The 26146-nt window shown below is 40.5% G+C and overlaps 1 protein-coding gene across 1 annotated transcript in view; it reads left to right on the top strand.

Annotated features, from left to right (window-relative positions):
- The window catches only part of LOC128689814 (ionotropic receptor 21a-like), a 116219-nt gene that overhangs the window by 47981 nt on the left and 42092 nt on the right, over positions 1-26146 (top strand). The window contains exons 2-6 of the mRNA XM_070087666.1: positions 7505-7738; positions 9976-10149; positions 14702-14904; positions 20769-20897; positions 25478-25643. Coding sequence (XP_069943767.1) covers positions 7509-7738; positions 9976-10149; positions 14702-14904; positions 20769-20897; positions 25478-25643 — 902 coding nt within the window. The 5' untranslated portion in view covers positions 7505-7508. The remainder of the gene's footprint in view (positions 1-7504; positions 7739-9975; positions 10150-14701; positions 14905-20768; positions 20898-25477; positions 25644-26146) is intronic.

The following is a 26146-nucleotide window of genomic DNA, read 5'->3' as shown; positions in this document are numbered from 1 at the left end:
AGTTTTGTGGAGTCAAAGGGGGGGGGGAGGGGGCGGCTTTACTGGCATTAGACTGGCGAGCCGCCTATGATAGAGTGGAAAGAGGTGCACTGCAGAGTATACTTAGGAGACAGGGTTACGGTGAAGAAATAGTTGGGTGGGTAAACACGCTGTATAAGGGAGCAAAGATGAGAGTACAAATAAATGGGTGTATGGGGACGGACTTTGAGATGGGTAGAGGTTTACGACAAGGGTGCCCTATGTCACAGATCTTATTTGCGTGTTTTCAGGATCCCTTTTACAGGATGGTTGAGAGCACAGTCAATTCCCGGGGTGAGGGAAGGGTAGGGAAAGGGAGATGTTGGCCGGCATTAATAGGTTATGTGGATGATACGACTGTTTTGGTGTGTGAACGGATGTCTATGAAAGTGTTGGAAGATGTTGTGCGTGTGCTTGAACGAGCCACGGGTATGAAGGTAAATAGTGAAAAGTCGATGATCATGGGGTTGGGGACCTGGAAAGGGGGAGGAATGGAGAGCTGTAACGTGGTTAACACAACTGCGATGTCATTAAAGATTTGTGGTATTATTTATAGAGACGATTTGGATGTGGCGCGGGAGGAAATTCAGTAAGGACGTTGGAAAAGGTCATTGGTCGTCTGGGTGTTTTGAGGCCCCAACATCTCACTCTGGCCCAACGTGTGATCGTTTTTATTGTATAGTAAGGTGTGGCATGTTGCGGCTGTATTTACGATTACAGGGACAGCGATCAATGGAATATTGAGACGAGTATTTACCTTTCTGTGGGGATCGAGGTGTGATTGGTTAAAACGTGAGGTTGTTATGTTACCTGTCTGTCGAGGTTTGGGATTGTTGGACTTAAAGCGTAGGGTAAAATGTGTTTTTCTAAAGTGGGAGGTTTGGCGTGTGGGTGTGATGGCGGGAAATATGGAAGAGGTATATATGAGGTTGAAAAAGTGGTATGGGGGAATGGAACTGAGGGAATGTGAGATTATACTACGGGCTTTGTTGATGGTAAGGGAACGGAAAAACATTCACATAAGGGTTTTAAGTAGGTTATTGGGGGGTACGTGGGCAGCTCCAGTAGAAGGTTTGTTCCCCATGTACTCCAGGGAAAATATTTGGCTCAGATTTAGTAAGCTGAAATTATGGCCTAGGGTGCGTGAAGTCATGTTCCGTTTTTTACATGGTATATTGCCGTCAGGGGCAGTACTACGATCCAGAAGAGTCGTGGAAGGTGGCGGGTGTGGGTTTTGTGGAGGAGAAGACACGGCTTTTTATGTTGTCTATTTTTGCGAAGGTTTAGAAGATGTCAGGGGTTGGTTAGGTAGGGTGGTACAGAGGGTGGGGGGAGAGGGGTGCAGGTCCTGCGTGCGTTAAGTCTCGACATCGGTGGATTAGACCAGGAAGTTAGACGAGCTTTAGATTATATTATCGTGGATTACATTTATATTTCGTGGGTAATGAGGGGGAAAGGGGTAAGTGAGGTGAGAAGGCGTGTCCTTGCAATAACGTTTTATCGTACAATGTGTAGGAATAGGGAATTGTATGGGATGAGGTGGGATAAGGGTTTTTTGGACAGTTATAAAAGGCTAACTATTGAAAGCCTTGTGAATTTGTGAATAATGTACGGGCATGCCGGGTAAGTTTCCGTGTAGGTCAGTGGGCAATAGCTGGCTCGTCTCTTGGGGGGGGAGGTGTGAGTTGCGTGAATATGAGGTTGGGCATGGATGTATTCTAGTTATGGATGTGTGTTTGTTGATTCTGGAGTTAGTGTTACTTACTCTACCTTTTGTGTACAGAATGACAGTGGTGCCTTTACAGTATTTGTTATGTTTTTGAAGCTTTCCTTTTGTGTAAAGACTCGTTATTTCTTGAGTCACAAATTTTCTTAGTATTTTGTTTTTGATTTTGTTTTATAGGTCCAGATATTAGGGTTTACAAACCTGCATATATATATATATATATATATATATATATATATATATATATATATATATATATATATATATATATATATATATATATATATATATATATATATATATATATATATATGCATGTTTTATCCCTTCCCTGTTACTGTTCAATCTAGTCTGTGAGTCACCAAAGTATTAAAGGGATATAACATTTGTACATTACCCTGAGTCGTCCGAATTTATCCTATATATATTTCGTAATTTCGTAATGTCATGCCCATATGACAACAGGAAAATGCAAACTCCCTTCCTGTAAGCTTTTTCACCCTGAAATGTGTACCTCTTCAGTACAGGAAAGACTGTGCTATAACTTAAATTGCCAGGCATACCATCTAAAGGGGACAAAAAGATACAAAACATCCAGGCCATGGGAAAACCTGGGTAGCCACAGCCACTCAAGAGGGAGAGGTTTTTTAGTGCCAGGAAGGAAAAAAAACTGGCAGGAAATGGCAGAAATCGTACACCAAATCCAGTCATTCCTGGAGTGGAACCACAGTCGATGGCCTCCACTCCAAACCAACAGATACAGATACTAATGCCGGAAAAAAAATCCCCCCCCAGTACCAACAATACCACCAGTCCGATAACATTCTTCTTTGCAAATATACAGGGTCTAAAGCCAGCAATAAACAACAAAATACCTTTCATCCGTGGACTGCTTGCAGAGGCAAAGGCAATGTTCGCGGCTTTCACTGAGACCCACATAAAGGATCACTTGGACAACGAAATATGGATCCCAGGTTACAACCTATACAGATGTGACAGAGTGAACAGGCAAAAGGGGGGGGTTGGCCTGTACATTGCAGAGTCACTTGTTTGCACAGAACTGCTTAATGCCTCAAATGACGTAGTGGAAGTTTTAGCAGTAAAGGTCGAGAACCAAAACCTAGTCATTGTGGTAGTCTACAAGCCTCCGGATGCAACATCCCAGCAATTCCAGGAACAGCTGTTAAAAATTGACCACTGTCTGGAAAATCTTCCAGCTCCTGCACCCAACATCTTGCTCCTGGGGGATTTCAACTTAAGGCACCTAAAATGGAGGAATATAGCAAATAATATTGTTGCAGTAATAACACCAGGAGGCAGCTCTGATGAAAACTCACACTCGCACGAGCTTTTAAATCTCTGCACAAAATTCAATTTAAACCAGCAAATAATAGAGCCTACTAGACTGGAGAATACACTAGACCTCATCTTCACTAACAATGATGATCTGATAAGAAATGTCACCATATCAAAAACAATATACTCAGATCACAACATAATTGAGGTTCAGACATGTATGCGTGGAGCCCCAGACCGACAAAATGAGACTAGTCACGAGGGAGCATTCACCAAATTCAACTTCAATAACAAAAACATAAAGTGGGACCAAGTAAACCAAGTCCTAACCGATATAAGCTGGGAAGATATACTAAGCAACACAGACCCAAACTTATGCCTAGAACAGATTAACTCGGTGGCACTCGATGTATGCACAAGGCTTATTCCTCTAAGAAAAAGGAGGAGTAGATGTAAAATAGAAAGAGACAGGCGCTCCCTTTACAGGCGACGGAAAAGAATAACAGAGCGGCTAAAAGAGGTCAATATATCAGAAATGCGCAGGGAGACACTGGTCAGAGAAATAGCAAGCATCGAACTTAAGCTAAAAGAATCCTTTAGGAGTCAGGAATCGCGGGAAGAACTAAAAGCCATAAATGAAATCGAAAGAAACCCAAAGTATTTCTTCTCCTATGCCAAATCAAAATCGAGAACAACGTCCAGTATTGGGCCCCTACTTAAACAAGATGGGTCCTACACAGATGACAGCAAGGAAATGAGTGAGCTACTCAAGTCCCAATATGACTCAGTTTTTAGCAAGCCGCTAACCAGACTGAGAGTCGAAGATCAAAATGAATTTTTTATGAGAGAGCCACAAAATTTGATTAACACAAGCCTATCCGATGTTATCCTGACGCCAAATGACTTCGAACAGGCGATAAATGACATGCCCATGCACTCTGCCCCAGGGCCAGACTCATGGAACTCTGTGTTCATCAAGAACTGCAAGAAGCCCCTATCACGAGCCTTTTCCATCCTATGGAGAGGGAGCATGGACACGGGGGTCGTCCCTCAGTTACTAAAAACAACAGACATAGCCCCACTCCACAAAGGGGGCAGTAAAGCAACAGCAAAGAACTACAGACCAATAGCACTAACATCCCATATCATAAAAATCTTTGAAAGGGTCCTAAGAAGCAAGATCACCACCCATCTAGAAACCCATCAGTTACACAACCCAGGGCAACATGGGTTTAGAACAGGTCGCTCCTGTCTGTCTCAACTACTGGATCACTACGACAAGGTCCTAAATGCACTAGAAGACAAAAAGAATGCAGATGTAATATATACAGACTTTGCAAAAGCCTTCGACAAGTGTGACCATGGCGTAATAGCGCACAAAATGCGCGCTAAAGGAATAACAGGAAAAGTTGGTCGATGGATCTATAATTTCCTCACTAACAGAACACAGAGAGTAGTCGTCAACAGAGTAAAGTCCGAGGCAGCTACGGTGAAAAGCTCTGTTCCACAAGGCACAGTACTAGCTCCCATCTTGTTCCTCATCCTCATATCCGACATAGACAAGGATGTCAGCCACAGCACCGTGTCTTCCTTTGCAGATGACACCCGAATCTGCATGACAGTGTCTTCCATTGCAGACACTGCAAGGCTCCAGGCGGACATCAACCAAATCTTTCAGTGGGCTGCAGAAAACAATATGAAGTTCAACGATGAGAAATTTCAATTACTCAGATATGGTAAACATGAGGAAATTAAATCTTCATCAGAGTACAAAACAAATTCTGGCCACAAAATAGAGCGAAACACCAACGTCAAAGACCTGGGAGTGATTATGTCGGAGGATCTCACCTTCAAGGACCATAACATTGTATCAATCGCATCTGCTAGAAAAATGACAGGATGGATAATGAGAACCTTCAAAACTAGGGAGGCCAAGCCCATGATGACACTCTTCAGGTCACTTGTTCTATCTAGGCTGGAATATTGCTGCACTCTAACAGCACCTTTCAAGGCAGGTGAAATTGCCGACCTAGAAAATGTACAGAGAACTTTCACGGCGCGCATAACGGAGATAAAACACCTCAATTACTGGGAGCGCTTGAGGTTTCTAAACCTGTATTCCCTGGAACGCAGGAGGGAGAGATACATGATTATATACACCTGGAAAATCCTAGAGGGACTAGTACCGAACTTGCACACGAAAATCACTCACTACGAAAGCAAAAGACTTGGCAGACGATGCACCATCCCCCCAATGAAAAGCAGGGGTGTCACTAGCACGTTAAGAGACCATACAATAAGTGTCAGGGGCCCGAGACTGTTCAACTGCCTCCCAGCACACATAAGGGGGATTACCAACAGACCCCTGGCAGTCTTCAAGCTGGCACTGGACAAGCACCTAAAGTCAGTTCCTGATCAGCCGGGCTGTGGCTCGTACGTTGGTTTGCGTGCAGCCAGCAGCAACAGCCTGGTTGATCAGGCGCTGATCCACCAGGAGGCCTGGTCACAGACCGGGCCGCGGGGGCGTTGACCCCCGAAACTCTCTCCAGGTAAACTCCAGGTAATATTGTGATTGTTGTTTGTGATTCAAACGTAGTTCATAGGTATCAAGATTGAACACATATAGAATGGATGGAAATTGCTGACGATTAATATGATCGTCAATTTATATAATATTTATTATGTTAATGAATTTGTGTTAGAGTAAATCATTGAATTTGTGTCTAAGTTGGAATTTCTACAAACAATTGTATATTTTGTATGCAAATTACTTAAACTATTGTTTAAACATCAATGTAACATGTTTGTATGATGTGAATGTAGGTTATAATGGGTTTAGTGTTTGCAATCCTAATGGCGCTAAAGCTAACCTATGACACTGAGCTTGACTCTATCATCATTACTGATTCTATGTCATCACTGAAGGCTCTTGACTCATATAATGACTCCAACAACATGCTCATTGGGGAAGCCAGGTATAGATACTCAAAAATTAGGGACAAAGGAATTAATGTACAATTGCTATGGATCCCATCACACATTGGATTACTCCTTCATGATAAAGTTGATATGTTAGCCAAGAAGAGTATCGAGAAGGAGAACGTAGAATATAACTTTGGTATAACTGTGTCTAGCATTAGGAATAATATTAGGAGAGAAGTAAATAATGAAAATGATTGTTATAGGAATGCAGTTAGAAGCCTGAGTAGATCTATAACCCACTATGATAACATGAACGTAGATAAGTATGTTTATGGAGCAACTTGCAATGTGAACAGACTGACTGATGTTGTAGTGGCCAGGCTTAGGCTTGGTTACAAGTACTTCTGGCAGTTTGGGAGACACACAGATGATGATCAAACTAAATGTAAATTATGTGATCAGGCATATGGTCACTCTCTTGAACACTATGTGCTTAATTGTCCACTTATTGAGGAATACAGAGACAGACAGTATAATAACCTATGTGACATGTCAAGATATCTTATTAATGAAAATAAGATACCAGATATACTAAGCAAATTTCCTAAATTTGCTTGTAACAGATAAGTGAACTATAGATATGTAGATATAAATCCATATATATTCCTGTTAACCCTTTGGGGCCTAGTTCCTAGGCCTTTTGTGTATCCATATGCTCTCGCGCTACCGTCCACAGGATGGATATGGGGTGCACAATAAACTAGCCACTTCGGTGGCAAAAAAATCTTATATTTGTTGCGCAAACAGTTATATCTTTTGGTATTGTGTGTGTTTAGTGAAACGTACATATGCGTTTTATGGTGTGTTTGTCGTATATATCTATTCGTATTAGTTACAAAGATTTTTTCTGGTATTTATGGTGTGTATCTTGGTGTACTCTATAGAATATGTATGGTGATGCTATTTAATTTTTAAGCAGCCTTGTATTTATGATGTTTTAAATAAAATATGAAAAAAAAAATCCCACATTGTTTCTCAATAACATATGCCTCTAATTATTCCATGCATCGACACATAATCATTTCTAAGTTAACTGGGATCATGACGCATGGTGAGAGCTTTTGTTTGTATATACGATAATCTTGGCCGGTACTCACACACAGTGTAGGCTTTGTTCTCCCCCACCCTCACTGGCCGTCTTTCTCACTGCCATCACTCACCAACATTCACAATAGTTCCACTATTTACATTGAAACGGTGCACTGAAATGTCTTCTCGCTGCACTGGAATCATCCCAGAGTATTCACACTGAGTCCTGTTCAGTCTTAACCTGGTCACCCTCCTTGATCAGGAGTTATAATTGAAAATCCCAGAGCTAGCCCGCCACACGTCTTGCCATGCCAGTATGGCATGGCAAGACTCATTGTGCGTAGACTCACCTTGTGAGTCTAAGTATAATGTTAAGACCTAGCCAATATATGTATTCCACAAACTTAAATATTTAAGTTTTTCAATAATTCGATTATTCATGTTATTCTTCAGAACTATGTTATTAGGCTGTCGTATAGTGGCGCTGGCGGCAGCTGTGGTAAACTCAGCGTCCATACTTAGTCAAGATGTGGGTGAACCCGTGGAACAGGTGAGTGTGATGGTGAACCAGGTGGTGGAGCAGGTGACCGTGATGGTGAAACAGGTGGTGGAGCATCATCTCTCCAGCTGTCACCTGGTACTTATCACCACTTCTCAACACTCACACATTACCTCCGCAGTACTAAGGTGAGCCATACTGTTACAGTTGGTTTAAATATATGTGTAGTCACATTTAACAAGGCTAGCACATTCACATATTTATTACCTATATTTATTACCTTTCGAGTTTTTCTTTTTTTTTATTTAAAGGATATAATTTTCATGTTTTTAAGTGCCCAACGAATGGTTTCCTATTTATTCATATGAAGCTCATTAACTGCACTGCATATTCCAAATGTAGATCATGTTTGACAATTTTATATACAATATTCTGTTTGTTTTTTAACTTTTTCTCACATATAATTTAACCATACTTTTCTAAATGACGTAGGATCTGCTAATGCAGAAATGACCTTATTTAATTTAATATTGTTATCACACGTTTAGTAACATTTCAAACATTTGCGAACCTCTGAGACATCTTAAAAAACCATTCAGTTCCTGTATGATGGTCTCGCTTAACTCTCAGATTCATTCATAAACTTGTGAGACATGATAGAGAACATAAGCTTCCCTGTTTTGTTGTTTTTCACATATATCCAGTCCCGTTACTGAATCCCAAGTTCATGTTGTAATTATAGTGTTTAATACTCCTTCACCTCCTAAAATCCGAACCCTCAATATGATTTAGGTGCATATATATGTATATACAATTCATGCTGCATTTCTAAATCAGTAAGAAATAGCATTTTAATGATTATTATTGTGCAAGAAAGGTATACAATACCGACAAGATGGAAGTTAAGACACATGTGCAACATCTGGGTATCTGTATTGTAGACGCTTCGCCATCCAGTGGCTTTATCAATACAGATTCTAGGATATAATTAAAAGACAGTAGAACTATATACAAAAGGTGAGGTAATCAGTCCCTCAGCCTTGGAGTTGGTGTTGAGAGCACCGTGGTAGTAGAGATTCTGAAGCAATCAGAATCTCTACTACCACGGTTTCCTCAATACAGATACCCAAATGTTCCACATGTGTCTAATTTATCAACTTCTTTATATAAATCCCAGTAATCTATTTGCCTTATTACGTACGCTTAGGCATTGCTGTCTTGGTTTAAGGCAGTGGTTCCCAAACTGGGGGTAAATTACCCCCTGGGGTAATTTAACCATTTTTGGGGGGTAATGGAGGAGTGACAGAAAAAAGTTATGAATTCTGAAAATCAAAAAAACAATGCGGTACCCGGTATGAGGATTATTGTTAACTTTGTCTTAGTATATAAAGTTGTAAAGTAAACCTATTATAAGTAAGTAATAAAGTTAAACCAAATAACAATAAACATCAAAAACTAATATACAGTATTAGAAAAGAAGAAATATATAGCTAAGTGTGTGGAAACCCAAAAGTATTTTGACAAGTATGCTTCAGGACAAAAGTCACTCAGTAGCCCAGATCGACCTGTCCAGTACGCGTCACTCACTTCCTGAGGCTGCCTCTATTTCACACTGTCAGTTTATCTGTGAGCATCAGCCGAGGTAGACATAAGCTGGTATGAAGCCAAGAATTCCTAAACTAGTTTCAAGTATGCAACTCCATCCATCCCACTGATGTTCTTGACATCTTTGGTAATAGTCATTAGAGATGCACAATGTTCAAATACAATAAATAAAAGAAAATATCTCAAGTGTTTTAATTTAGCCATATATATCAATAATAACAACATTTTGTGAAAGGGGTAACATGCTTTATGTGGCATGTTAAATTGGGTAACTAGCTGAAAAAGTTTGGGAACCACTGGTTTAAGGTTACTGCTTACCATAACTCACAAGTCCTTTTCGCATTCTGTACGGCTAAGTTCAACATTATTGTAAGCTGAATGAATATCAGAATAGTATACAATACCGACAAGTTGGTAAATAAGACACATAGGCAACAGTTAGACAACTTTATTCCGAAACGTTTCGCCTACGCAGTAGGCTTCTTCAGTCGAGTACAGAAAGTAGGCAGGAACAGTAGAGGGATGTGAAGACGATGTAATCATTCCATCACCCTGGAAGTCGTAGATTTGAGGCTGTCAGTCCCTCAACCTGGAGAAGAGTTCTGTTCTATTCCAACCTGTCGCTATTGTATACCATTTGAATATTCACTCATTGGTATACACCGCCAAGGCATGAGAATTCGACTGAAAGTGTTCAAGGAAATGCGAGTGGGAGTCTGAAGCAAGTATGACAGACCTTGGCAGGGAAGGGGCTGAAAAAAAAATCATGGATTTACCGAACAATTTCATTGGTGAAATAAAGTGAATTTGTATCCCTCAGAAGCCTGAGTGAGAGTGTGGAGGCTGGCGTGGTGGTGGAGGCTGGGTTAATGTTCTCCAAGTACCAGCTGGAACAGAAACTGCTTTTTAAGGGTCTGTGGTACGACGTCAGAACTACTTGTCGAGGACTCATCATCGACCTGACTGACATCAACAGCACCAGTCTCGTTCTCAGGTAACTCATACAAATTATTTCAGTAATAAAATATCAGTAAACAGTTTATGCAGAAACAAAAATAATGCAAATATATTAATAAAGAATGTAAGATATATAGAATTTCTTATCATAGTGTTTCAGCTTAAGTTACACTGATTACAACAGATTATGACTTTGATCACTACGTTAACTATTGCTTACTTTCCGATGCATATTTTTATGACATGCATCGGTGCAACGGTTATGCTTCTCTATTCTGAAAAGTTACGCAAATACAGTAGGGTTCTTCATCCAGATACAGAGGAGACAGCAGAAGCAGTAGAGATGTAAAGTCGATGTAATCAGTCCAACATCCCCGAAGACGTAGTTTTGAGGTGGTCAGTCCCTCTGCCTCAAGAACAGTACTTCTCCATAGTCTGAAACAATGTGAGGCTGAGGTAATAGAATGGAGAGTGATAAACTGTCAAAGATGAGGTGCAGACAATCTTGACGCTTCAACCTTGAGTTTGCATCATGGGTAGCCAATCAATACTGAGTAGTGTAGTTATTACATCTTGTCTATATACGTAAGCTGAAGATATAAGACAGATAACATAAAACCTGATGGAAATAAATGGTATAAAATACCGGTACAATGGAAATATAAACACATATGCAGTATAATGTGATCCTTTACTGACAACGTTTCGCCCACACAGTGGGCTTTATCAAGTCACAAACAGATCTACCTGGGTATATGTATGTATAATGTTGGCCAAGACCGGAGTCCTGGCACGGGTCTTAATCTTGCGATGACCCGTCTCTGGCTCCCGAAGGAGAAAGGGTTCTACAATGATGCAACGTATGCTGCTCAAGCACTCTTCTGGTCAGTTCATCTGGTGCGTCTCATAAGCGACAACACCATATGTACTCTTAAATGTGGACACTAGCGAGGAGGAGGATATGTCGTTATCACCGGCAACAGGTTGTCTGGTTCGTTGACTCCATGATGCACTAATATAGCCGCAGTCATTTCTGGGTCATCTTCGGGAGGGGACATCAGTGCTAGTTGCCTGCGAAGTGTCTCACTAACCTCGCACTCCAGTCTTCCATCCCCAACCACAGGACAATGTTCACCTCAGTACATCGATTATGAACATAATGACAGCCTTAAAAGTTCAGGGTAACAGATCAACATTGAACTGGATCACCAGCCACGCTGGCATCTGGAGAAATGAGGCGGCGGATGATGCAGCTAAGGCAGTAACAGAACACCCACATGTTGGGATTACTGTCCCCATCAGCCTACAACAGACCAAACTGGTAGCCGCCAGAGCGATCTCGGACATACAATGCCACCCCACCTCCCTTCCCGATACTTCTATCTACTTGAAACAATTTAAAACCCTGAATGTGACATTCCGCAGGCATGTCCCGACTTTTTGAATTAAACCACTTCTCAGTTCAGGCAAATACATCAATGTTACCTGCACTAGCAACTAATCTCAACTCGTCCATCTTATTCCTAGCACTACGGCTATTAGCATAATAAACATTGAAAGACTCTCCTTTCTCTTTACCCTTCCTGCTCATTTCTGTTTTTCTACTAAACCTATTACTGTCCTTATCACCCAGTGCTACTGGCTTTTCAATATCTACCTTGTTCTGCTTATTAGTTCCCCTAGAACTCATAATATTATTACACTGGGACTTCACTGTTTTCCTGCCAAAACCCATACCAATAACTATTGCTAGTTTAAAGTCCTAACTGCTCCCTCCACTGCAGTTGCCAGTGCTCCCACCCCAGACCTAGATAAGTGAACCCCATCCCTGGCATACATGTCATTTCTGCAATAGAAGAGGTCCCAGTTGTCAATGAATGTTACCGCATTTTCCTTACAGTATTTGTCCAGCCAGCAATTGACACCAATTGCCTTGGACAACCATTCATTTCCAACTCCTCTCCTTGGCAAAATACCACATATGACAGGGTTCCCACCCTTCCTCCTAATTATTTCTATTGCTGACCTATACCTGCTAATCAGGTCTTCACTCCTACGTCTGCCAACATTGTTGCCTCCAGCACTGAGACAGATAATAGGATTGCTAACAATATCCTCCATCCCAGCCCCAGGAAAGCAAACCCCCTGTCTCCTACTCCTGTCCTTCAAGCAGAACGCCCTATCCATGTACCTAACTTAGCTATCCACAACAACAACAATATTCTTACCTTCCTTGATGCCGTTTGTCGTGACGTTCCCAGTAGTCGACTCACATTCGTCGGGTAGCACTGAGAATGTATTAGATGTTTCCACAACAGTTTCCACAGCAGTCTCTTTCTTCTTCATCGTTTCTACCTTTCCATTCGTCTTCTTGATCGTCAACTTCGTTCCCTGCTGTCCAGCCACTGACTAGTTTCCTTTCTTGACCTGAGGACTCAAAACAGGAGGACTACTACGAATCTTCTTGTTTTCCTCGGTCAGTCGCCGAATCTCCATCTTCGCCATCCTCAATTCTTCCTTAAGCTGTTGGTAAAGTTGCTCGATGGAGGGCATCTTGCTTCAATTCGTAGAGAGCGCGCAAACAGGTCTTCACAGAGCTAAGTACACGTCACCACTGAGAGCTAAGTACACGTCGCCACTGTGCTAAGTACACGTCACCACTGCTAAGTACACGTCACTACTGAGCTAAGTACACGTCACCACTGAGCTAAGTACACGTCACCACTGAGCTAAGTACACGTCACCACTGTGCTAAGTACACGTCACCACTGAGCTAAGTACACGTCACCGCTGCTAAGTACACGTCACCACTGAGCTAAGTACACGTCACCACTGAGCTAAGTACACGTCACCACTGAGTTAAGTACACGTCACCACTGAGCTAAGTACACGTCACCACTGAGCTAAGTACACGTCACCACCGAGCTAAGTACACGTCACCACTGAGCTAAGAACACGTCACCACTGAGCTAAGTACACGTCACCACTGAACTAAGTACACGTCACCACTGAGCTAAGTACACGTCACCACTGAGCTAAGTACACGTCATCACTGTGCTAAGTACACGTCACCACTGAGCTAAGTACACGTCACCACTGAGCTAAGTACACGTCACCACTGTGAGGCAGTAGACAGTGATAAAGAATATGATATTGTTTATTTGGATTTTAGTAAAGCCTTCGATAGAGTACCTCACAAGACTCTTAAGAAAAGTGGCAGCTCATGGTATAGGAGGTAAAGTTCTAGTATGGATAGAGGCATGGCTTACCATTAGAAAGCAGAGAGTTTCCATTAATGGAGTCAAATCTGAGTGGGGATTAGTCACTAGTGACATTCCACAAGGATCAGTTTTAGGCCCTCTCTTGTTCATAATTTTCATTAATGACCTTGATGAAGGGATTACGAGTGACATGAGCAAATTTGCTGATGATACAAAGATAGGCCATATGATTCATTCTGAGGAGGATATCAATGAACTCCAGGAGGATTTGGACAAATTAATGTCTTGGTCTGAAAAATGGCAGATGAAGTTCAATGTGGATAAGTGTTAGGTACTTGCCCTTGGTAATGAAAATAACCCTTGAAGCTATGAACTAGGTGAAGTAGAGCTTGATCATACAGAATGTGAAAAAGACTTGGAAGTCATGGGAAGCAGAAATCTAAAGCCAAGACAGCAGTGCCTAAGTGTGCGCAACAAGGCTAACAGATTACTTGGAATTATAGTATAAACCTTGGTAATAAATACCGACAAGTTGGCATTCTTCAGGTCACTATGTGTCACTCACACCTCACTCTCCGCCTGTATATAATGTCTTTCTACCTTTGTATGTTAGAAGTGATCAAGGTCCCAGGACCGAAACGTTTTCTAATAAATATGTCATAGTGTTTGCTTATGTGTCTTTCTAAACCAACTTGGAATTATCTCAAGAAGTGTAAGTAACAGAAGTCCAAACAGCTCTATACATCACTAGTGAGGCCTCATTTAGAACATGCTACTCAGTTTTGGTCTCCTTACTACAGGATGGATATAGACTCATTTGAGAACATACAGAGAAGAATGACAAAAATGAGTTACTGTGTAAGGAATCTCCCGTATGAAGATAGACTTAAAGCCTTAAATCTCCACTCTCTGGAGAGACGTAGAATTAGGGGAGATATCATTGAAGTGTATAAGTGGATGACGGGCATAAACAAAGGAGATATTAATAAAGTACTGAGGGTGTCGAACCAGGTAAGTACCAAGAATAATGGATTTAAGTTAGATAAATTTAGATTTAGAAAGGACATAGGTAAGTACTGGTTTTCTAACAGAGTTGTGGATGCGTGGAACAATCTTCCCAGTAGGGACTTTGGGCAGCTTTAAAAAGAGATTGGACAAATATATGAGTGGGAGGGGCTGGATTTGATTTGTGTCATTAGGTACGGGAGTAAATTCTTGGGTAGCTTTGGGTAGAGGTCACTTTGATAAAGACCTGCCTTTTATGGGCCAGTAGGCCTTCTGCAGTGTTCCTCCATTCTTATGTTCTTATGTTTTTTTGCTTAAGTAACATTAAGAGAGAGTTAAAGAGATACCTTAATTTCTCATCAGATTGCTTGAAGAGTCAGGTTTATGGATGTTACCAGAAACTGTGGTTGTTATGGTGGGTGGGAGGTCGACAGTGAAGGAGGTGCTCCTCCACCACAGTCTCCGCAACACTGTCAATGCTCTCTACCTCGCCCTCCATGATTTCAACCTTCACCTACCACCTCTCTACCAATACAAACGGCTTATGAAGAATCTCACTCAAGAAAGTAAGTAGACGTCCATATCTCTATTTTTAAGTTTCAGGAAAGGAAAATTTGTATGTAAAAAATTAAATATGATGCAAATGAGCAGCTAAAGCTTGGATTTAATAGGAATGGGGGAACACTGAAGAAAGCTTACTAGCCCACACAAGGCAGGACCTTATCAAAACCATCCATTATCACATGTAATTATCCAACCTTTACCCTAAACTACCAAAGAATTTGCTTCAGTACGTCAGGTACTAACGTACTGATACCCAGATGTTGCACCTGTGACTTAATTTCATCACGTCAGGTACTAATCAAACCCAGCCCTTTTCACTCGTATATTTATCCAGTCTATTTTTAAAGCTACCCAAGGTCTTAACTTCCATTACCATACACGGCAGATTCTTCCACAGATCGACGACTCTGTTTGAAAACCAGTATTTACCTACGTTCCTTCTAAATTTAAAACCATTGTTTCTGGTTGTTATTTGAACCATCGTCTAACGTTAATGATATTACCTCTCTCTCTACATTTATTCCGTATGAAGATATAAAATCGAATAGAAATGACTTGAAATGAATGATTAATAAGCTCAAACATATTTTAGGGCAGAAGGAAGGAATATATAGACGCGTCAAAAGAGGTGAGGGTCATCTTATGAATCAATATACTGAAGATTGAGACACTTATGCAGCATATGGGAATCTTTATTCAGGAAACGTTTCGCCACACAGTGGCTTCATCAGTCCAATACAAAGAGGAAGGCGTAAGGAGAGGAGGACTATGAGGTAATCAGTCCCTCAACCTGGAGTCGATGTGTTCAGTCCATCAATCTTGTAGAATGTACAGCATAGGGCCGTAGACGTGGCTTATATACAGTATATAAGCCACGTCTACGGCCCTATGCTGTACATTCTACAAGATTGATGGACTGAACACATCGACTCCAGGTTGAGGGACTGATTACCTCATTCTCCTCCTCTCCTTACGCCTTCCTCTTTGTATTGGACTGATGAAGCCACTGTGTGGCGAAACGTTTCCTGAATAAAGATTCCCATATGCTGCATAAGTGTCTCAATCTTCAACTTGTCGGTTTTTCAATCCATTCATCACAACTGTCAGACACTGCAGCATCATGGGATCTTGTTACAAAGAATTCTTCAACACTTGTTCAACCTTTGGACGAAGACCTACTTCGTCTAGTGGATGGTACCACTATGACCCCGCCTCCATCTGCTTCACGTCACCTCACTACAGTATATAAGCCACGTCTACGGCCCTATGCTGTACTTTCTACAAGATTGATGGACTGAACACATCGACTCCAGGTTGAGGGACTGATTACCTCATTCTCCTCCTCTCCTTATGCCTTCCTCTTTGTATTGGACTGATGAAGCCACTGTGTGGCGAAACGTTTCCTGAATAAAGATTCCCATATGCTGCATAAGTGTCTCAATCTTCAACTTGTCGGTTTTTCAATCCATTCATCACAACTGTCAGACACGGCAGCATCATGGGGTCTTGTTACAAAGAATTCTTCAACACTTGTTCAACCTTTGGACGAAGACCTACTTCGACTAGTGGATGGTACCACTATGACCCCGCCTCCATCTGCTTCACGTCACCTCACTACAGTATATAAGCCACGTCTACGGCCCTATGCTGTACATTCTACAAGATTGATGGACTGAACACATCGACTCCAGGTTGAGGGACTGATTACCTCATTCTCCTCCTCTCCTTATGCCTTCCTCTTTGTATTGGACTGATGAAGCCACTGTGTGGCGAAACGTTTCCTGAATAAAGATTCCCATATGCTGCATAAGTGTCTCAATCTTCAACTTGTCGGTTTTTCAATCCATTCATCACAACTGTCAGACACGGCAGCATCATGGGGTCTTGTTACAAAGAATTCTTCAACACTTGTTCAACCTTTGGACGAAGACCTACTTCGACTAGTGGATGGTACCACTATGACCCCGCCTCCATCTGCTTCACGTCACCTCACTACAGTATATAAGCCACGTCTACGGCCCTATGCTGTACATTCTACAAGATTGATGGACTGAACACATCGACTCCAGGTTGAGGGACTGATTACCTCATTCTCCTCCTCTCCTTACGCCTTCCTCTTTGTATTGGACTGATGAAGCCACTGTGTGGCGAAACGTTTCCTGAATAAAGATTCCCATATGCTGCATAAGTGTCTCAATCTTCAACTTGTCGGTTTTTCAATCCATTCATCACAACTGTCAGACACGGCAGCATCATGGGGTCTTGTTACAAAGAATTCTTCAACACTTGTTCAACTTTTGGACGAAGACCTACTTCGACTAGTGGATGGTACCACTATGACCCCGCCTCCATCTGCTTCACGTCACCTCACTACAGTATATAAGCCACGTCTACGGCCCTATGCTGTACATTCTACAAGATTGATGGACTGAACACATCGACTCCAGGTTGAGGGACTGATTACCTCATTCTCCTCCTCTCCTTACGCCTTCCTCTTTGTATTGGACTGATGAAGCCACTGTGTGGCGAAACGTTTCCTGAATAAAGATTCCCATATGCTGCATAAGTGTCTCAATCTTCAACTTGTCGGTTTTTCAATCCATTCATCACAACTGTCAGACACGGCAGCATCATGGGGTCTTGTTACAAAGAATTCTTCAACACTTGTTCAACCTTTGGACGAAGACCTACTTCGACTAGTGGATGGTACCACTATGACCCCGCCTCCATCTGCTTCACGTCACCTCACTACAGTATATAAGCCACGTCTACGGCCCTATGCTGTACATTCTACAAGATTGATGGACTGAACACATCGACTCCAGGTTGAGGGACTGATTACCTCATTCTCCTCCTCTCCTTACGCCTTCCTCTTTGTATTGGACTGATGAAGCCACTGTGTGGCGAAACGTTTCCTGAATAAAGATTCCCATATGCTGCATAAGTGTCTCAATCTTCAACTTGTCGGTTTTTCAATCCATTCATCACAACTGTCAGACACGGCAGCATCATGGGGTCTTGTTACAAAGTATTCTTCAACACATGTTCAACCTTTGGACGAAGACCTACTTCGACTAGTGGATGGTACCACTATGACCCCGCCTCCATCTGCTTCACGTCACCTCACTACAGTATATAAGCCACGTCTACGGCCCTATGCTGTACATTCTACAAAATTGATGGACTGAACACATCGACTCCAGGTTGAGGGACTGATTACCTCATTCTCCTCCTCTCCTTACGCCTTCCTCTTTGTATTGGACTGATGAAGCCACTGTGTGGCGAAACGTTTCCTGAATAAAGATTCCCATATGCTGCATAAGTGTCTCAATCTTCAACTTGTCGGTTTTTCAATCCATTCATCACAACTGTCAGACACGGCAGCATCATGGGGTCTTGTTACAAAGAATTCTTCAACACTTGTTCAACCTTTGGACGAAGACCTACTTCGACTAGTGGATGGTACCACTATGACCCCGCCTCCATCTGCTTCACGTCACCTCACTACAGTATATAAGCCACGTCTACGGCCCTATGCTGTACATTCTACAAGATTGATGGACTGAACACATCGACTCCAGGTTGAGGGACTGATTACCTCATTCTCCTCCTCTCCTTACGCCTTCCTCTTTGTATTGGACTGATGAAGCCACTGTGTGGCGAAACGTTTCCTGAATAAAGATTCCCATATGCTGCATAAGTGTCTCAATCTTTAATGTTACATTAGCTGCACTAATGTTACAGTAGTTGCACTAATGTTACATTAGTTGCACTTGTGCCCTTTTAGTTTACATATTGTCGGTAATTCTACCAAAATATATACAGTCAATATACTGACGTTAAGAGGGAGGTTAAAAAGGGATAAGAAAAGCTAAACGGGATTATGAAATGAAAGTTGCAAGGGATTCAAAAATTAACCGAAAGTTTTTTCCATGTATATAAAATAAAAGTTAGAGAAAAGATAGGTCACCTCTAAAATAACTCTGGCCATCTTACTGACAAGGAGAAGGTACTATGCTCGATTTTTTAATAATTATTTCCTCTCGGTTTTCATACAGGAAGTCTCTAACAATATCCCAGTAATTAATTTTTATATTCGACCTGAAGAAGATAAATTATGTAATATCACAGTCACTAGGGATATAGTAATAAAACATATAGACTGATTGAAGCAAAATAAATTCCCCAGCCCTAATGAACCTTTTTTTCAAGGGCTTTTAATAAACTTTGTGAATCATTAACTAACATTTTTAATTTATCGCTTCAAATAGGTGTAGTGTCTGACATGTGGAAGATGGCCAATAATTCCTATATTTAAAGCAGGAGATAAGCCTTTACCCTCAAATTATCGCCTGATCTCAAATGTAGGCAAATCACTAGAGTCAATTATAGATGATATTCTACGAAGTCATCTTGATGAGAATAATCTGATTAATGGTACTCAGCATGGAATCACGAGGGGCTGTTCCTGCCTAACTAATTACTAACTTTCTTCAATAAAGGTTTCGAGGCTGTTGATCACGATAAAGAATTCGATATTATTTACTTGGCTTTTAGTAAGGCTTTTGATCGAGTACCTCATCAGAGACTGTTAAAGAAAGTGGCGGCTCATGGCAACTGGGAAAAAGTGCTGTAGTTGATCGAGTCATGGCTCACCAACAGGAAACTGAGTGTGCACTGATGTAGTAAAATCTGAGTGAGGCTATGTAACATGTGGCGTTCCTTACGTATCAGTTTTAGGCTTTGAAACAAAAAGGGAGGGGTCATGTTAGCCTACACTACTCATTTGAAGATTATAGAAATATTTCACACTCAATTCCTTATTAATATATACTAATATTTACCACCACAATACTTACTGGTGTACACGTGTTTGTGTGTGTGTTAGCTTTTACTAGCTTGTTCTTAGAAAAAAGGGGGGTGGGGTCACTATAACACGCTACTCTTTTAAAGATTATAGAAAGATTTCACACTCTATTCCTTATTAATATATACTAATATTTACTATTATAATACTGGTGTACCCGCGTGTTTGTATGTGCGTGCTCGTTTACTAGCTTATTCTTTGAGAAACGGGGGGGGGGGAGGAAGTAGGCTACACAACTCCACTGAAGATTTTTTAGATAACTTATTAAATATTGTCAGGGCTACCCCTATCTATCTCCTGGCACTGAAAGTTAGGGAGAGAATGATGCTATAGCATACAGCCAGCAGGGTGAGACACTAAGACTAGACACCAACCAAAATTGCTGCCACACATAGGCAAGTGATGTCGTCGGCACAAATGGAGGCTCCCGGTGATGGCTTCTATAACTCCTTCAGTTTGTAACTCCGTAGCTTTTATCATGCATTCAAGTTTTTATTTTTGTTAATAACTTGGTATTCACTCTTTCTTTAGTATCATGGTCATAACAAAGTGATGATATTAACTGTAGTCACAACACCAACTGCTAGGGATTGACTAATTTTTTTTTTCTTTCAGTATTTACCATATGACTTTATAACTACACTGCTGCTATAATCGACCAGATATCTGCATTTATTTTTAGTTAAGGTCCCAACCTGGACCCATTAAATATGTTTGTTTGATTATGTGCCAGCAGCCTGACCAGCTGATTGTTACCATCCATCACACAGCTTCCAGTAACACCCGCATTCAAATTTAAATTGTAAAATTCTTGATCTTATTACATTATTCATACTCTAGAAAGCTGTTACTTTCTTGTAGGTATGTTCACTGATACAATCACGTACGATGACCGCTAATGCTCCTGGGAGCACTATTTAACGATACTGCTTCACGTGTGTGTGTGTGTGTGTGTGTGTGTTTTGGTTTAGATTAAGAACCACAAACTTTATTATCCAGGAGGAAAGAGAAGAGGAGTGAAGGTATACAGACGGTGTTTGTTCTGTAACAACGGGGAACCTGACGTCCAACTTGTACACTTGGGGAACCTCCACTCATTTGATCTAATAACTGACAACCTATTTCCTGGTGAGTTATTATCGTTTTTATTTATGACAAATACATTCGACGTCATTTTTGGTTGACATTTTTCTGATTCTAAGTCAAATGTTTTGTGAATATTTTCTGTTCTATACTACACTTTCAATCATTCTAAAATATTTCTTGGCTTCCAATGCATGCGGGAGGATGGTGTGAAATAACTCTCCACACGCGGGTTCGAATCCTGCTGACCACGATCTTTCTCTGTATATACTTCCGTTTTGCACTGGTATAAAATCTCCTATGAGGTCAGAACATACTTTAAGAGAAAGAAATACCCAGAAACCACACATGAGACTTTTTGGTGTGCCCGGGTCTAGGAAGAAACATGGCTACATAGCTTTCTGAGATATCTGTGGCCTAGTGGTCTAAGTTGTCATTCGAGAGCTATGCCACTCTCCACACGGGGGTTCAAATCCTGCTGACCATGATCACTCTGTCTCTTTCCCCCCCCCCCCTCTTTTTTTACACAGGGTTTGACTAGGTTAAGGATCCCCCCCCCTCTCTCTCTCTCTCTCTCGCTCTCTCTCGCTCTCTTTCTCTTTATCCTTGTATTTATATATGTCGTGCCGAATAGGTAAAACTGGTCAATTAGCAAAAACTCATTTGAAATTAAGTCCTTTCTATAATTTTATTTTATACGTTTGAAGATATATATGCACACACACACACACACACATACATATATATATATATATATATATATATATATATATATATATATATATATATATATATATATATATATATATATATATATATATATATATATTCATTTATGTTTAAGTAAAAATTAATAATTTTGTAACAAAATAACCTTAGAAAACTTATCTAGCCTAATTATAACCAGCGCAATTTAATTTAGCCTTATGTATATATATATATATATATATATATATATATATATATATATATGTATATATATATATATATATATATATATATTCGAGTGTTAATGGCATGTGTAATGATTTTTTAGAGAATGTGAAATGGTGTCAATTTTGGTGGATACAATGTAGCTGTTGGTGAAACTGATTTACTAAAGTGTAATTTTTGGAGGGTTGTAAAGACGTAATTGTTGGATTCTTGTGTTGTAATTTTTTCATGTTTGAAACGTAATTTTTGCGGTTGTGGTTGTATTGTTGGTGTTTGTGCTGTATTTTGATGACTGAAAGTGGATTATTAAAGTGTAATTTTTTCGGTTATTGAGATGTAATTTTTTACTGGGTGAGTTGTAAATTTTTGTCATTTATTATGTAGCTTCTGGCTAGAATAAAAAAAATACTAGTGAACTCTAGCATATCACAAAGTGTGAAATTTGTTTAGATATCATTGAAATGAGTGTGTAATGATTTTTAGAGTTATGAAATGTGTAAAAAAAGAAATGGTTGTCAGAGTAATGAAATATGTAAATGTTTTCGGGATAAAGAAATATGTTTTTGATGTAATAAAACAAAATTAAAGAATGATGTTTATTTCAAAGCAATATTAGTAATGATTGTTCAAGTGTGTTAATTTCAGGATAATGAAACGAAAAATATAATGATTTTTTGATTGTAGTGAAACGAAATGAAAGTGAAATGCTTTATTATAGGGTAATGGAATGAGAGGTAATGATTTTTCAAGTTAATTAAATGAAATGAGATGTTTTGTTTTTATGATAGTGAAAAATGTGAATATTTTTCACGGTAGAGAAATGAATGTTTATGATTTTCTGGGTAATATAATGAAAAAGTGTAATGAAATCTTGGAGATTCTCTCGTACAAATTAAAAAATATATTAACTTAGTCTAAGTTGGCAACTCTTGACTGAATGAATGTTTTGAACAAATTAAAAAAATTATGGTGGTATTTGTTTGTGTAAAGTTTTTAGAGGAGAATGTTGTGCATAAAAAAAAAACATACCACGGGTGGGATTTGAACCCGTGGCTAGCTGGTCCAGTGGCTAACGCGACGGTCTGGAGTTTTGAGACTCTCTGACCGCGGGTTCAAATCCCACCCGTGGTATGGTTTGTTTGCAATCGTGTCATTACGATTTTGTGAGTCATGTTGTGCATAGTGTAAGGTCAGGTTTGATCCGATTGAATGTCAACATGGTAGGCTGTAGGGGAAGCCTATGAACAAATTTGAAGTGTAGGAATGTTGTCACAATGTGTGTTTTACTTAGAGTTTTATTTACGTAGAAATTATGATGTAATGGTAAAATGAGATTAGGATAAATGTGAGTTGAAATATGTAATTTGTATGGAGTGTAAGAATTTTTTTTAGTCTAATTAATGTTTTCTTATATTAGGAATGTATGAGAAAGTATAGACGGAATGGAATTTATGTATATTTTAGGGGCTCAAGATTCGATGTAATGTATATTTTTGGAGATCAAGATTTGTTTGTGTAAATTTTTCGTATTCATAAGGTGATGTAGTGTATATTTTCATGATAGAAAAACGAGTTCGTAATGAATTTTACGAAAGTATAATGAATTTGTAACGAGTTTTCATGAGATTTTTTTGAGGGTAATGAAGTGAAATGTGATGGTTAGAAGTATGTTTGTGTAAAACAGTTAAGGGAAGAGAATGATGTGTTTAGTGTAAGGTCAGGATTGATAACATGGAGTGTTATTATGGGGAATTTTAGGGTCAGTTTATACTAATTTAATATTAAAATGTATGCTATGTATTTTTTTTCGTTGTGCTCAGATTGACTATAACTGAGTTATGGTATGAACAAATTTTTATTCTGGCTATTTGACAGAAAATGACGATGTCGAAAAGGTGTTTGTGTGTGTGTGTGTGAGTGTGTGTGTGTGTGTGTGTGTGTGTGTGTGTGTGTGTGTGTGTGTGTGTACTCACCTATTTGTGGTTGCAGGGGTCGAGTCTTAGCTCCTGGCCCCGCCTCTTCACCGGTTGCTACTGGGCCCTCTCTCTCCCCGCTCCATGAGCTTTATCAAACCTCGTCTTAAAACTGTGTATGGTTCCTGCCTCCACTACGTCATTTTCTAGGCTATTCCACTGCCTTACAACTCTATGACTGAAGAAATACTTCCTACTATCTCTCTGACTCATTTGTGTCTTCAACTTCCAATTGTGGCCTCTTGTTTCTGTGTCCCCTCCCTGGAACATCCTGTCTTTGTCCACCTTGTCTATTCCACGCAGTATTTTATATGTCGTTATCATGTCTCCCCTGACCCTCCTGTCCTCCAGTGTCGTCAGGCCGATTTCCCTTAATCTTTCTTCATAGGACATTCCCCTTAGCTCTGGAACTAACCTTGTCGCAAACCTTTGTACTTTCTCTAGTTTCTTGACGTGCTTTATCAAGTGCGGGTTCCAAACAGGTGCTGCATACTCCAGTATGGGCCTGACATACACGGTGTACAGTGTCTTGAATGATTCCTTACTAAGGTATCGGAATGCTGTTCTCAGGTTTGCCAGGCGCCCATATGCTGCAGCAGTTATCTGATTGATGTATGCTTCCGGAGACATGCTCGGTGTTATACTCACCCCAAGATCTTTCTCCTTGAGTGAGGTTTGCAGTCTTTGGCCACCTAGCCTATACTCTGTCTGTGGTCTTCTGTGCCCTTCCCCTATCTTCATGACTTTGCATTTGGCAGGATTAAATTCGAGAAGCCATTTGCTGGACCACGTGTCCAGTCTGTCCAGGTCTCTTTGAAGTCCTGCCTGGTCCTCATCAGATTTAATTCTCCTCATTAACTTCACATCATCTGCAAACAGGGACACTTCTGAGTCTAACCCTTCCTTCATGTCGTTCACATATACCAAAAATAGCACTGGTCCTAGGACCGACCCCTGTGGGACCCCGCTCGTCACAGGTGCCCACTGTGATACATCATTACGTACCATGACTCGTTGTTGCCTCCCTGTCAGGTATTCTCTGATACATTGCAGTGCCCTTCCTGTTATATGCGCCTGATGCTCTAGCTTCTGCACTAATCTCTTGTGAGGAACTGTGTCAAAGGCCTTCTTGCAGTCCAAGAAGATGCAATCAACCCACCCCTCTCTCTCGTGTCTTACTTCTGTTATTTTATCATAAAACTCCAGAAGGTTTGTGACACAGGATTTGCCTTCCGTGAATCCGTGCTGGTTGCATTTATACTCTTGTTCCGTTCCAGGTGCTCCACCACTCTCCTCCTGATAATCTTCTCCATAAATTTGCTTACTATACACGTCAATGACACAGGTCTATAGTTTAGTGCCTCTTTTCTGTCTCCTTTTTTAAAAATGGGAACTACATTTGCCGTCTTCCATACCTCAGGTAGTTGCCCAGTTTCCAGGGACGTGTTGAAGATTGTAGTAAGTGGCACGCACAACATATCTGCTCCCTCTCTAAGGACCCACGGGGAGATGTCCGGTCCCATTGCGTGTGTGTGTGTGTGTGTGTGTGTGTGTGTGTGTGTGTGTGTGTGTGTGTGTGTGTATAAAGTTAATTTTTACTCCATTATGTCTTAAGATTTGCGTAAATTCATTTATGAGTATTGAAACAGTCTTCAAAATTCATTGATTCTTCTTAAACTGGTCAAAATTAAAATTTCTTAATTTTTTATATTCCTCCAGACCAGTTTAGCAATTTTAATGGGCACATGTTGAGAGTTTCATCAAATAGATTCTTCCCGTACACTGACTACACGTCTGGAACTGGTGAACAAGATTCCCTGGTCACTCTCACAGACTGTATGGATAGCAGACTGCTCTCTGTTTTCTCCTCAGCATACAACTTCAGGTAAGAACTTTTCAACACACTTGCCGTCTCTCAGGATGATCCAAGAAAGAGGAATAAATTTAGCCGTCATTTATTCAGTCACTTTCATGTCTGAAGCGTTCTGACATTATAGTTCACATGTTCTCTGAATTGAATTATCCCCTACCATTTGTCAGAGTGCAGGCTCTGAACTTTCCACTTCCATGACTCAAGTCCGATCAATCAGTTTCCCTGAATCCCTTCATAGATGTTACCGTCCTCACACTCCAAGAGTACTGCAAATCGTAAAAAAACAACTTACCCCTATTAAAATCTAACGCATTCTCAAAATTTTGTTAGGTGTCCAAGCCCCTAGCACTCAAAATCTATTTTACGCCCTATTTTGCAATCCTTCCAAGGGCGACCCTTTCTTTCCTCCAGTCCAGATCCATACACCTTCCTCATTAATCTATTTTGTTTAATCTTTTTCCGAACTACATCAATAACCTTTCTTCAGCCCCCTGAATAGTACTTTTTGTAAATCT

The sequence above is a fragment of the Cherax quadricarinatus genome, chromosome 22 (genome assembly GCF_038502225.1).
Source record: "Cherax quadricarinatus isolate ZL_2023a chromosome 22, ASM3850222v1, whole genome shotgun sequence".
Taxonomy (NCBI): domain Eukaryota; kingdom Metazoa; phylum Arthropoda; class Malacostraca; order Decapoda; family Parastacidae; genus Cherax; species Cherax quadricarinatus.
This window is presented reverse-complemented; position numbering and strand designations above follow the sequence as displayed.